The sequence below is a fragment of the Conger conger genome, chromosome 4 (genome assembly GCF_963514075.1).
Source record: "Conger conger chromosome 4, fConCon1.1, whole genome shotgun sequence".
Classification (NCBI taxonomy): Eukaryota; Metazoa; Chordata; class Actinopteri; order Anguilliformes; family Congridae; genus Conger; species Conger conger.
In genome coordinates, this window is record NC_083763.1 from 34,147,376 (window position 1) to 34,161,587 (window position 14,212).

The following is a 14,212-nucleotide window of genomic DNA, read 5'->3' on the forward strand; positions in this document are numbered from 1 at the left end:
CGAATCCAGACTGTACTAGTGTCACCTCTAGCTGGTAGCTTATATATAGTTATATATACAGTACTGTGCAAAAGTTTTAGGCAGGTGTGAAAGAATGCTCTAATATAAGAATGCTTTCAAAAATAGAAATGTTAGTAGTTTTTTAAATCAAATTTCAGTATTTTTATCAAATAACAAACTGCATGAACAGAAGAAGTTAATGAACAGCAGAAAAATCTAAATCAAATCAATATTTGGTGTGACCCCCCTTTGCCTTCAAAACAGCATCAATTCTTCAAGGTATACTTGCACACAGTTTTTGAAGGAACTGGGCAGGTAAACTGTGCCAAACATCTTGGAGAACTAGCCACAGTTCTTCTGTGGATTTAGACAACCTCAAATGCTTCTGTCTCTTCATGTAATCCCAGACAGACTCGATGTTGAGATCAGGGCTCTGTGGGGGCTATACCATCACTTCCAGGACTCCTTGTTCTTCTTTACGCTGAAGATAGTTGTTCATGACATTGGCTGTATGTTTGGGGTCGTTGTCCTGCTGCAGAATAAATTTTGGGCCAATCAGATGCCCCCCTGATGGTATTGCATGATGGATAAGTATCTCACCGTACTACTCAGCATTGAGAAGAATCCCCAACTCCATTTGCAGAAATGCAGCCCCAAACTTGCAAGGAACCTCCACCATGCTTCACTGTTGCCTGCAGACACTAATTCTTGTACCGCTCTCCAGCCCTTCGGCAAACAAACTTCTGCTAGGCCAAATATTTCACATTTTGACTCATCAGTCCAGAGAACCTGCTGCCATTTTTCTGCACCCTAGTTACTGTGTTTCCGTGCATAGTTGAGTCGCTTGGCCTTGTTTCCACATCAGAGGTATGGCTTTTTGGCCACAATTCTTCCATGAAGACCACTTCTGACCAGACTCCGCACAGTAGTTGGGTGTACTTGGGTCCCACTGGTTTCTGCCAATGCTGAGCTGATGGCACTGCTGGACATCTTCCGATTGCAAAGGGAAGTAAGCATGATGTGTCTTTGATCTTTATTTCGACCCCTGTTATTACTACCCCTGCTATTACTACCCCTGTCTGCCTTGAAATATCTGCCTGGGAGAGACCTTGCTGATGCAGTGGAACTACCTTGTGCCTTGTTGCTGTGCTCAATATTGCCATGGTATATGACATCTGACATTAAACTGTCTTCAGCAGCCTCACCTTGGAAGCAGAGTCGGGCTCTCACCAAGTTTTAACCATCCTTAACAATTTTAACCTTCCGTTTCAGTTAATGATTGTGTTTCAACCTACATATTAAATCTATGATCATTAGCTCCTGTTTGGTATAATTGGTTAATTACACACCTGACTATATGCCTACAAAATCCCTGACTTTGTGCAAGTGTACCTAGAAGAATTGATGCTGGTTTTTCTTCTATTCACTCACGTTACATTTTGTTAATTGATAAAAATAAACTATGAACATTTCTATTTTAGAAAGCATTCTTGCTTTACAGCATTTTTTCACTCCTGCCTAAATAATTTGCACAGTACTAGATATTGTTGTATTGTATTAGATATTGTATTGTCGTACTCAGCGTATTCGAGCTGCCAACCGTGGTATGCTAGGACTCGGAACAGTACTGTCCTCTAGGGTCCTCTTCACACTTGTCCCTTAGTTGTACGTCACTCTGGATAAGAGCGTCTGCTAAATTCCTTGTAATGTAATGTAATGTAATGTAATAATAATAATGATAATAATAATAATAGCTTTATTTGTATGCCACCTTTCATGCAGACTGCAGCTCAAAGTGCTTGACAGGAAAAAAATAAAAATAAAAGGCAAAAACAGAGGAAAATCACAGCAATCATAATCAGTTATAAAGGTTTAAAACATAGAAACAAAGAGAATAAAATAGAAAAAGAAAACAATGTATATTGAAATTAAAACACAAATAAAATGGTATAAAAGAGTCAATAAGTTATCAGTAAAATAAGTAATATAAGTAAAACAAATAGAATAGTATAGTAAATAAAATAGTATGAAAGAGTCAATGAGTAATAGGTAAAAATAAGTTAAAAATAAAAATAATAAAATGAATAAAAAATGAATTAAAAGCCTACTTAAAAAGGGAAAGTTTACAGCTGCTTTTTAGATTTGCCGACTGAGTCTGCTATTCTAATGTTTTGTGGGAGAGCGTTCCAGAGTTTTGGTGCATAATAGCAGCACTCTCCCCACTTTTTTTATGTTTAACCACAGGTACATTAAGTAAGCCAGCTGTGGATGATCTAAGTGCTTGAGTTGGTACATAAGGTGATAGGCTATTTTTACTATCTTTAAAGCTTTATATACAGTGGGAGCAATAATTATTTGATCCCTTGCTGATTTTGTAGGGTTGCCCACTTACAAAGAATGGAACTGTGTAGAATTTTAATAATAGGTACATTTTAACATTGAGAGACAAAATATCACAAAATAATCCACAATAACAAATAATAAAAATTAAATTAAATGGCAATAAATACATTTATTATCGTATTTTTGCATGTACCTATGATTAAAATTCTACACAGTTCCATTCTTTGTAAGTGGGCAAACCAACAAAATCAGCAAGGGATCAAATAATTATTGCTCCCACTGTACAAGTAATACGACTTTAAAATCAACTCAAACTGGAAGCCAATGCAGAGCAGCAAGGATGGGTGCAATAGGTTCTCTTTTTGGTTTTTGTTAAGATTCTGGCAGCAGCGTTTTGGATAAGTTGACTTCTTGGGCAGGCCGTTAAAAAGTGCATTACAGTAGTCCAAGCCGCTAGAGAAAACAGCGTGTATCAGTTTTTCAGCATGTAATGTAGTTATGCTTGAGATTGCAGCAGACCCTGTGGCTCTCCAGGACCAGGAGTGAGGACCACTGCTGTATATGAAAGTTCTTCCTCCGTCTCCACTCTATGCAAGCTTAGCTGACGACACCATGCATTTCGGAGGAGAAGTGCAGATGTCTACACTCTCCCAAATGGGCAGTGAGGATCATGCACGATCACGGCTTCAGTTGCATCGAGCATATTATATACAAATTAGGGTGAAATTTGGACACATGTTCAGCCGTTGGCTGGGAAATGTTGCAAAATAATAATAATAATATATATATATTTAAAGATCTTAGGAGTCAGGGTTAGTGTGGCCTACCTGAGCTGTAGCCCAACGAGGACACGGGGCTCTTCTGGGGTAGCATGCTCTTCATTCGGCTGGCCTCCTCTGGGTGGTTAAAGCGGAAAAAATAGGAATTCCCCAGACATAGAGCGTACCCTGAAGGAGAAACACATACATGCACACACAGGTGAGACATGATAATCCCATTCATGTCTCTGAAATACAGCTGCTCTACACTCAGAGGAGGGACACTGAGGACCCTGTTAAACACAACTCCTGCAGCTCCTGTCCCTTACACCACTCAGAAATCCAACAGGAGAGGGCTAGAATGTCATACTTATCATGTCAGGCACAAATCCATCAGTCTGCTTTTTCGTGTATAAATAATTTTCAGCCGGCCACCTGCATCGACCGGCAGCACAAAAAATATTATAGCTTAAATACAAGCGTTGCCCAAGTTGGATTACTATCATTTTTAACCTCAATGGTGGCATTACTGAGATGTGGTGCTGCATCATAATCAGCACAATGCACCAGGAAAGGCACTACCAAAGAAGAATGCAAAGCTACAGCAGCTGTTTGCACTGAGTACACGATTAGACATAGCTATGAGTTCACAAAGTTCAGACAGGGAGCCTAAAGCTAAACATCAGTCATATGCTTCATGTATTTTGTGTTTGGCCTTGTAAGGTAGGTGATAAATAGTGAAAATATTTCCCCCTCTTTATTCACACAGTACTTGGAAGACACCATCACGTTATGGCTAATCATTACTGGTCGTAAGAAGTACAACTCACATTACTAACAAAATGTATATTCTCAGTTTAAAATTCAGCCAAATTGTGGTAAGATGTGTTAAGGCCTTATTCTGCTGCGAGTTATCAGCAGTCTGCTATCCAGAGCCTCCTCTGTCAGGCTCTTTCATCCTGTTAAGAGGACAGCTCAGAGTGTCAGAGCCCTCTACTTGCACCTAAACCAATGCACATTTCACAGTAAGGGAGACAGCATGCTGCTCCCACTTAACTTTATTATCTACATATGACTGGGTAAGCACTCTTTATTTTATGTGAGCTTTAAATGTAAACAGGCTTTCAATGCACATACACATCTTTTGCATGGGCAGATGCAAATCTGGGCAAGGTTGTGCAAGTCCATTTTGCACCTATGAAAATACAAACCTCCCATGAGACTTTCCAGGTCACATGAGCCCCGGTCTACCAGCACCCTAGCAGGCCGCATGTCCTTCACACACATGCTAGCCATATGCAGCACTTCGACCAGTCCTACATTGCTCAAATAGCTGGAAATAAATGCATGCAGGCTGGAAACAGGTGCGTAAACCAAACCATATCAAATCTAAATGTTTATTAAATACAGTCTACAAAGGATTTGTCGCAATACACTTCCCAAAACACTCCGGCCAAAACCCAAACAAAAACACGCTAGTGGCACAGAAAACCTCACTAGGAGATACATAATGAAAGAAACCTTGGCTGGATCCAGACTCAGGAGGGGGTGCCCATCCTCTCCTGGCCAGCTGCGGGGGAAGGAGAGGACCATAATTGCGCTGCTCTACCCCCCACTGCTCATAAATATGTCATTAGCCCTGGTAGTTAACTCAACATGCAACACCTTTACACACTGGGTTAAGTTTTACAAGTGCTTAACTTGAAAACTACAGTGTACTGCTAGAAGGAAAAAATAAATCTGTAGAGCTGATTAACGAATGAAGTTCAGTTAAGCTGAGCGTAATTGTCTAGAACATAAAGTCACCAACTCGTCTATAGTACAGAGTACTCAAGGAGTTGAGTTTGCCTGCTGGTGCACAGCCCAAGAGTGCCTTCAATTTTGCTAAGGTATGCAATTACTTTGTCCCAGGTGGCCTTCTGGCGTAACCATACATTAACCTTGGCCCCACCCTGAACAGTCATTCACAGTTCAGCACGAGGCAGACATCATGAATGTGAGGTAATGGAACAATGCCACAGACAGCCAATGCACAAATGAACTACTGATGCAATGCTCAGGTCTGCATGAGGCTGACACCTCACACCAACAAGCCCTGTAATCAAGATTACCCCCCCCCCCCCTCGAAAAAGAACCCAACCTTAGGGATTTTACATACTGACTAAACTGTTTATGTACTTTATCTGAGGTTAGCGTGAATGCACGTGGGTAAATTGCTAGTCCTGCTCATCAGTGACCACACAAATGTCTAAATGGAAAATCCTAAATAGCCCATTTTAAAGAACTTTAAAATAAAGTATAATTTTGGCCTAAAAGCAAAATTTAAACACCACAAAAGTCTTGCTTCTATATTAGTTTTGTTTATTTCTGAACACACCTAACTGCACATCGGGGCTGGGTCACTATTTTTTATTAAATCTTCCTTCCAGGTGTACAGGAGACCAATGGCTTGCTTTGTTTATGCACCCATGCTACTACCATGCTTCATTTAACCTAAAAGAAAATGCACAATGCACACATTTAATTATATTTTACAGAGAAACTCCACTTCACTTGTTGTTTTGCCATTTAACATTACTCAATCAGAAAACAGCAGTACACTTATCACAAGCCTGAAGATTTAAAAAAGTTTGCAAACTGCCCCTCTTTAGAATACAATCACTCCCAAGTGAAACACTCCAGAAGATTTGGAGCTTCTCTCAAAAATAAATCTTCATTTGCTCAATAACTGCATTGAGATAATTTATTACAGTAAGTAGCCGGCTAACAATCTGAGATTTCTTAATTTGTTTTTAGTTCAAGGAACTGACCTTGTAAATTCAATACATTCAGTCTTGTGACTCCAAGAGATCACTATGACAAAGAGATCGATTCCAACGCAGTCGCTCAGACTATGTGTATAATCAAATGTCTTATTTCATTCATGAACTTTAGGATAACATACTGATACTAAGTAGGGCCTCACTTTGCTCTCAAAACCATTCTCCATTCTTCCTGTCATGGATTCCAGAAGATGTTCAAAACATTCCTTTGACACTCCATGTTGACATGATTGCACGTGATTTCTGCAGATTTGTCAGCTGCCCATTCTACGACATCCCAAAGGTGTTCAATTGGATTCATATCCAGTGACTGGTAAGGCCACTGAAGAACATTGTCATGTTCATGAAACCAGTCTGAGACAACTTTTTCTCTGTGATATGGTGCATTATCATGCTGGAAGTAGCCATTAGAAGATACATTGTGGCCATGAAGGGATGCACATCGGCAGCAACAATACTCAAATAGACTGTGGCATTCAAGCGATAATTGATTGGTATTAACGGGGCCAAAGTGTGACAAGAAAATATTCCCCACACATTACAATACCACCACCAGCCTGTACTGCTGATACAAGGCAAGATGGGTCCATAGATTCATGTTGTTGCCGCCCAATTCTGACCCAATGTATCTGCATGATTGTATGCATTGCACTGCTGCCACAAGATGCTGATTAGATAATCGCATGAATAAGTAGGTGTACTTATAAAGTGCTCAATGAGTGTATCTATGTTATCTTATTATAAAGAGTTCCTCTAAGTGGTACTAAAAGTGTCTAGCTAAAACCCACCCAAAAGCTTCATAGACCAAATAGGGATGGGGAGAACTGTTAATTAGAAAAAATGCAAGGTGTAGCTTGTTGCTATGAATGACGGGGTTTCATGAACGCTTAACCTCCTCACTATTCTAAATGTAAGAAATAAAAAAGCAAAACCTTTGATATAGCTATGTAAATACTACAATCTTAATGTACTCAAAATATAGGCTATATGCAGCCTATTGCCCAATGTAAAAAGTTCGCATATGTGGCCCTATGAGTTCCGATATACACTCAGTGAGCACTTCATTAGGTATTTATTAGACTTATTTTTTAGACGTATTAAGTCTTCTGCTGCTGTAGCCAATCCACTTAGAGGTTTGATGCGTCAATAGATTTGTAGATATGTGCTCATATTTGTTTTATATATTCTATTAGGAGGCCGATTGCCGGCACTATTAGCCCATTGATTTAAAACCAACTTGAATTTGACCCTTTGTGGCTAAGGGTAATCGTAGGCTAAGAGTTAATGACATTCAATGAACTTTAGTTTGCGCTATGCACCATTAAGAATGAAAATCGCCATTAGACTCCAAAGAAGAAGAGCAGGGTATTTATTTTTGGCACGCTCATTTCAATCGTGTTAACAGGTAAAATTATGACATTTCAAAAATGAACGTCAAGACGTCAAATTTCAACACATCAGTGTGACGTCTTGATACGTTAATTTTCTGCGTCTAAAGACAAAAAAAATGCCGAGTTAACAAAAATAAACGTGATTAGACCCATTTTGTAAGACGGTTTGTAAGACGTTTTGTTCTATACCATATGCACGGCTCATTGATTTGGTCGGTGAGCACCATGAGTTAAACCCGCGTCCATCAGTTTGGATCGCTAAAACTGATGAACGCACTGATGCCCCGAAGGATTTTCCTGCTGCATGTAAAAACGTAATTTTTCTTTATAATCACTGTTGTCACACTGAAATCAATGACAGAATATATGATTATCCACTGTGCTCGCTTTCCCTCACTTCGTTGATGGTCACTTAAGACTTAAAACGCATAACTTCAATATTATTTTCTCCTTTTGTTTACCAACCGCTGGGAGCAAAGCACGATACTTTTCCCTTATGTTCGGAGAATTTGGAACGATTACTCGCGCGCACAAAGGCGCAATATTTTGAGGAGAAGACGTCTATGTTAACATTTATACGTAACAATTAAATTGCGGTTTTACTTCCCCAAAAGACCAAACTCCAAATTTATAACGTATAGTTTCACGTAGGCTGACCATATTCACAAGTTTTTCAAACTGACACCATTACCTTGCAGTAGTAGGGAAGAAGATAAAGACTGCAGAAGCCATTCGCAGATGTTCTCATCAGGTCATCAGGGCTTCACAGCTTAAATACTGCATGCGAATGCTTACTTGACAGCAAGTTGTTTCAGAGACTGTTTCAAGTAAATACACGGCCCATGAGCTCTCCCATGAAAAGTCCTAAGCTGCATGACATTACAAGAAAGCTACATCAAATATACTGTAATTATATTTATTGTCCATAAGGGAAATTTCATGGATACAACATGAATTTATATACAGTTCTGTAACATATTTGGCAAGTATCTTAAAAGTTAATTCCATTTACTATTCAAAAATATTTCAACATACAGTGAATTATTTTCTCTGAAAGAATCAAGTATCATAACACAAACCAAAATGTCCAGACCTAAATAAACAAAATCTCCAAAATAGATAGTTCTGGCAGTCTCTTCAATTCACCCATCTGCAACCCAGGCTGCCAAAGAAGAGTGGAGCCTCTAGTGCTCTTTGGCATTTTCTATTGGCAGCACAGTGTTTTTGCTTGAATGATTTCTGAGAGCACTCATCCAGTGTCATTGTATAAAAGTTTCACTCTAGTGTTTACACACATGCGCACACACACACACACACACACACACACACACACACACACAAACAGACAAACATGCATGCATTCACACACACCAAGTGCACATACAAGTATACACGCAGTCATACACCAAGAGACACGCACACGCATACTTCTATCTTGCTCCAGCTTCTTTCACCCTGGATCTTGGCACGAAGCCAATACGTTTACATGTCAGTAGTTATCGGGCCCTGCTTGGTCAAATAATTGGGTGGTAAATGTGAGATTAGGTCACTTCTACTGGGTTCTAGTCAATTCCATTTCTGCATGGAGCTCACCCCAATGAAAGCTAGCATTTGTATCCAAAACCAGGAAGTAGCAGAGGTACACACACTGTACAATCCCCTCACTTTCTGTTGCATTTCTTTTGTGATGCCTTTCCAAGCTTTTACTGCCATCTGTTCCAGTTGTTTTTTTAGGGGGGGTTTTCCCTTCAATCTCCTCTTCAGGAGGTCAAATGCAGGCTCAATTGGGTTAAGGTCTGGTGATCGACTTGGCCAGTCTAAAACCTTTCACTTTTTCTCCCTAATGAAGTCCTTTGTTGTGTTGGCAGTGTGTGGCAGTGTCTTGCTGCCTGATGAAGTTCCTCCCAATTAGTTTGGACGCATTTCTCTGTAAATTGGCAGACAGGATGTTTTTGTAGACTTTTTAATTAATCCTGCTGCAACCATCATGAGTTACATCAACAATAAAGATTAGTGAGCCCACTTCAGAAGCAGCCATGCAAGCCCAGCCATGACACTTCCTCCATCATGCTTCACACATGAGCTTGTATATTTTGGATCATGAGTAGATCCCTTCTTTCTCCATTGCTTTGGTAGAGGTTAATCTTGGTCTCATCAGTCCATAAAACTTTCTTCCAGAATTTTTGTGGCTGTACTTCTTTGCAAATTGTAATCTGACCTTCCGATTCTTACTACTGATGAATGGTTTGCATCTTGTGGTATAGCCTCTATATTGCTGCTCTCTACATCTTCAACAGTTGATAGAGATTCCTTCACCCCTGCCCTGTGGAGATTGCTTGTGATGTCACTGACGGTTTCGGGTTTGTGGTTTTTCTTCACAGCTCTCACAATGTTTCTGTCATCTACTGCTGTTGTTTTCTGTGTTCGACCTGTTCGATGTCTGTTTTTCCCCTTTATTTTCAGGACATTCAACAATCTCTTCTAAGCTTCAAAATCGCTTGCTTTTCTCCCAAAGACAGCTGGTCTTCAGGTTGGCTCATCTTTTCTAACACAAATGCAGTCTTCACAGGCAAAACCCAAGGCTAAAACCAAGAGTCGACATTCAGAACTATTTATTGTTTAACCAATCAATGTAACTGGACACATCTGGGCAACAAGAAACACCTGTCAGTCACATGTTCAATACTTTTGCTCACCTAAAAATTGGGTCTGATATGTTCTACGTTGTTTAACAAATCTAGATAAAATTACCAGGAAATAAAAGCTGAAATTTGGATCCGTCATCTCAAGTACATCTTTTGACCTCAAACTCACTTTTCTTCAGTGTATAGCAAAAACAAAGGAATTGACCTTGCTGTTCCAATACTTTTGGAGGGGGTGTATGTGATATGATAGTTTAGCTTTTTGTACTCCTATACAAATTTGCTCCAGCTCTGCTAAGTTAAACATACTTCTGCACTTTCAACAGGATTTAGTTCTGGCCTTTCACTGGGCCATTTCAGAATCCAGGAGCTTCTTGTTGAGCCATTCCTTTTGCCTTGGGCCATTGTCCTGTTTAAACATGAATCTTTATACAAAATGGAAATATCTTGCAGGCAAAAGCAGTTTCACCCCCAGGATTTCCCTGTATTTGGCTCCATCCATCTTGCACTTGATGGCAACAGGCTTTCCAGTTCCTCCTGCTGAAAAGCAACCCAATATAACATGATGCTGACACCACTGTGATTGGAAGTAGGAATGATTCTACGTTTACATGAAACAGTGCTTTGTGTTCAAGCCAATTTTAAAGTTCAATTTTAGTGTCGTAAGACCACTAAATCTTCTTCCAGTAGGTCTCAGCATCTGTCACCTGGCTTTTTCAGAATTGCCTTCCATCTTGCCAGAATAGGCCAAATCTGCAAAGTGCTGAAAGGATTGCTGATCTCTGGATAATTTCTCCCATTTCATCTAATGGGCTCAGCAACTGTCAGTGTTGAAACTGACCTCTTGGTCAGTTCTGACTATTGCCCTTCTCCTCTAGTTATTCTGTTGGGCAGCGTGATCTTGGTAGTGTCTACATTTTGTTACAATGGACTTAACCCTGCTTCTAAGAAGGTTGCCTCTTGACAACTTAATCTGAAAGTTCAATGGGCAGTTCCTTGCTCTTCATGAAAGCATGACTGATCCAATCTGCTGATTCGGTTGTGGGACCTCACAGTCAGTGACATTTATTCCGCAATGTCTCATTTATGTTCATACAAAGGGGTGAATACTTAGCAATTAAGTTATTCTCAGGTTTTTATTTTTAACATAATTCAGAAGACATAAAACATTTCATTATGACATTATGACATTATTTGAGGAGAAAAAAAAAAACCTTTAAAATATATTTTAATTTGACCTTTCAAAATCTAAAAGTGAGACACAAGAGGGGTGGATGTGTATTTGTAAGAGTCATGCACATGTGTGTGTGTGTGTGCCTACGTGCATATGTGTGCACAGCAACTGGAACCAGTTGGTTGGCTTGTTCAGAGTGCTATTGTGTGTATGTATACAATACTTAACTTAAGATACCCAAAAACTTAAGATACACACCTGTGTGTCCATGTTCACATGTGCAAATACAGTATATGAAGTACTGCATTAGTTTGGTGGATTTTAACTGTATGTATGTATGCATGTGTGTTCAGTACCTTGTGTTAGCTGAGTGGGCTCAATAACTGGTACTCCATCAAGGGCACACAAGTTGCCGCAGGGGTCCAGGGTGATGATGCCATCCCGGTTTTCGATTTGGCAGTGCTCCGCTTCAATGCCAGGGCCTTCGATGGTGATGTCCTGGGGAATTGACGCATCCTCTCGACCAATCCGGATGATTCCTGTAAAAGTTGGGCAGAATCTAAGCACAACCATGCTTTATGTCAATTTATAATTCTAGCCTGTGCATCTGTCTGCTTATCTCTACACCACCTTATTTAATAACACCACGGCACATGCCAAGTGACCTGTCTACAAATGCACCTCACATCTATTTATTCGGCCTATTCATCTTTTTTTGCTTATTGGTGGAACTGAGCAACATGACAGTTGCACTCTCTTACACTGACACGTGTAGACATGCATGTCTTTACCTTTCAGCAATGCATGTAATATGTCAAAATGCATTCCTGAGGGGTTTGTTCAGTTGGTGTCCATTATACATTTAAATATGGGATAACCTGCAGGGGACTGAATAAGGATTTACTCAGCAATCAGCAAGTAGAAGCTTGTTTTTATAAATCAGACAAGTCATAGACACAGGCCTGTCTTCGAACAATGTATGTGTGTGTGTGTGTGTTGCATATGTGTGGATACTGCCTTGCTACCTAGCCTAATCCTTCATATGACACTAGCTCTATTGACTGTATTTTTTTAAAACCGATAACCATGTGAAACTCCACAGTGTTATACTGCTGGGCCCCAGCAGGGGGCAGATGATGAATGTAGGGACCATAATTTAATCTCTCTCTGTCATTCTCTCCCTCTTTCCTCTGCACATTCACACTCACTCATACACATACTGTATAGAGTGTAAGTGCACCGAGTAGCTTTAATGATGGCATCGGTTTGTGTATATGTCTATGATTAATCTGTAATGACGTCACGTGTTTGTGTGTGCTGATATATCTACAGTTGTATACTAAAATTTCAGCACCACTGGTTAAACAATTAATTTTACAATTAATATCTTGGGGAACAGAAGATACCTCTAAATGGTACAAAGGACACATTTCTTCACATTTTAAAGCAAGATTACTTTTTATTAAAAAAAAAAAAAATTCAAAATAATAACAAAAAGAAAAAAGCCCTGTGCAAAAGCTTGGGAAACTTGTCAGTTAGTACTTAGTAAACTAACTGTGAGTCACCTTGCAAACACTTCCTGTAGCCTAAGAGTCTTTCAATTCTTGCTTTTGGAATTTTCCCCCATTCCTGGCAGAACACTTTCCTAGCAGAGATATTATTCGGTCTCCTTGCATGTACAGCATGTATCGGCCTCTCCACAGATTTCCAATAATATTCAAGTATGGTGACTGTGGTGGCCATTCCAAAACCTTCATCCGTCTTCCCTGGAGGCACTACATGGTTGATTTTGAGGTATGCTTGGCATCATTGTCTTGATGGAATATCCAATGTCTCTTCAACTTTAATGGACTGGTCTGGACTGACCTTTGAACATTAACCTCTAGAATTTCTTCATATTTGGTGGAATCCATTCCTCCTTCCACTCGCGCAATATTTCCTGTGACCCCAGCTGCCACACAACCCCAAAGCATAATGGTTCCACCTCCATTCTTAACATTTGGCAATGTGTTCTTCTCTACAAAAGCTTCACCCTACATTCTACCAAAAGATACCTGGTGGCCAAAAAGTTCAATTTTGGTTTCATCAGTCCAAAGCACATTGTTCCAAAAGGCATCAGGCTTTTCAAAGTTTTATTTTGCATACTTCAGACTTTAGTTTTGTGTTGAGGTCATAGGAAATGTTTCTTTCTGGCAACTCTTCTTTCTGTAGTGTTGTCCTGTGAACTCTAGACCTGCTACTCCTTTTTGCAGCTCACAATTATAAACAATAGGTAAAAGATTTAAAAACAGGTGCACTTTTCAGTAAAAGTATGATAATATTACAAATCAGAGAATGTTTCAAGAGAGAATGGTACTAGTGTCCATTTTAAGTTGGCTCTGTAGATTATTCCATCTTTTGGATATAAATTATCTGTGATGATGTCATGTGTTTGTGTGCACTTGTGCGTTTAGTCAGCAAGCACACAGTGCGTTAGTGCACTTGTATAAATGCTCATGTCATGAATTAGCATGTACGTACCTTCGTTGAGGGGCAGCACAGTAACGGCCACGCTCAGACGGCCACTCCCCAGGCTCACCAGGTGGGGTGTGGCCGTCTGCACCTTCAGTCCCTTTCCTGTGTCAATCAAGTCCAAGGGCGGGCTGAGGGGCGGGGTCAGGAGCAGAGCCTGTGAGACAGGGCAGTCACCATGAAAAGACTAACTCTGTCCTCTCAATCTCCCTTATTTATCACTGTCACTCTATCACTTCACAGCGAATCATAGTGAGCTAATTATGTTTCACAGGCAGTCCCATGGTAAAAACTGCTCTGATTCAAGCCAAAATGTGCACTCATGCACGCACGCATGCACACATGCACTTCACATGCACACATGCACACACACAAAAACAATAAATAAAATAAAAAATATAAAAATATCAAATCATTTATAACTCCATATTTAAAACGTAATCTTACTTTGTGTTGTTTATAAATTCACATTATACGGGAACTCATACACAATGCGGAACCTTTGTTTTATACAGCTGTACTTAAGGTCCCATTTCACCGGAGTTTTGTCTGTCGATTTGGGAGATTTCAG

At 39.9% G+C, this 14,212-nt stretch overlaps 1 protein-coding gene across 2 annotated transcripts in view; it reads right to left on the reverse strand.

Annotated features, from left to right (window-relative positions):
• phldb2b (pleckstrin homology-like domain, family B, member 2b) overlaps nucleotides 1-14,212 on the reverse strand; it is an 85,053-nt gene that overhangs the window by 54,478 nt on the left and 16,363 nt on the right. For both annotated transcript variants that reach the window (XM_061238645.1, XM_061238644.1), the window contains exons 3-5: nucleotides 13,651-13,798; nucleotides 11,487-11,669; nucleotides 3,171-3,290 (exon numbers count right to left, since the gene is read on the reverse strand). In XM_061238645.1, coding sequence (XP_061094629.1) covers nucleotides 3,171-3,290; nucleotides 11,487-11,669; nucleotides 13,651-13,798 — 451 coding nt within the window. The remainder of the gene's footprint in view (nucleotides 1-3,170; nucleotides 3,291-11,486; nucleotides 11,670-13,650; nucleotides 13,799-14,212) is intronic.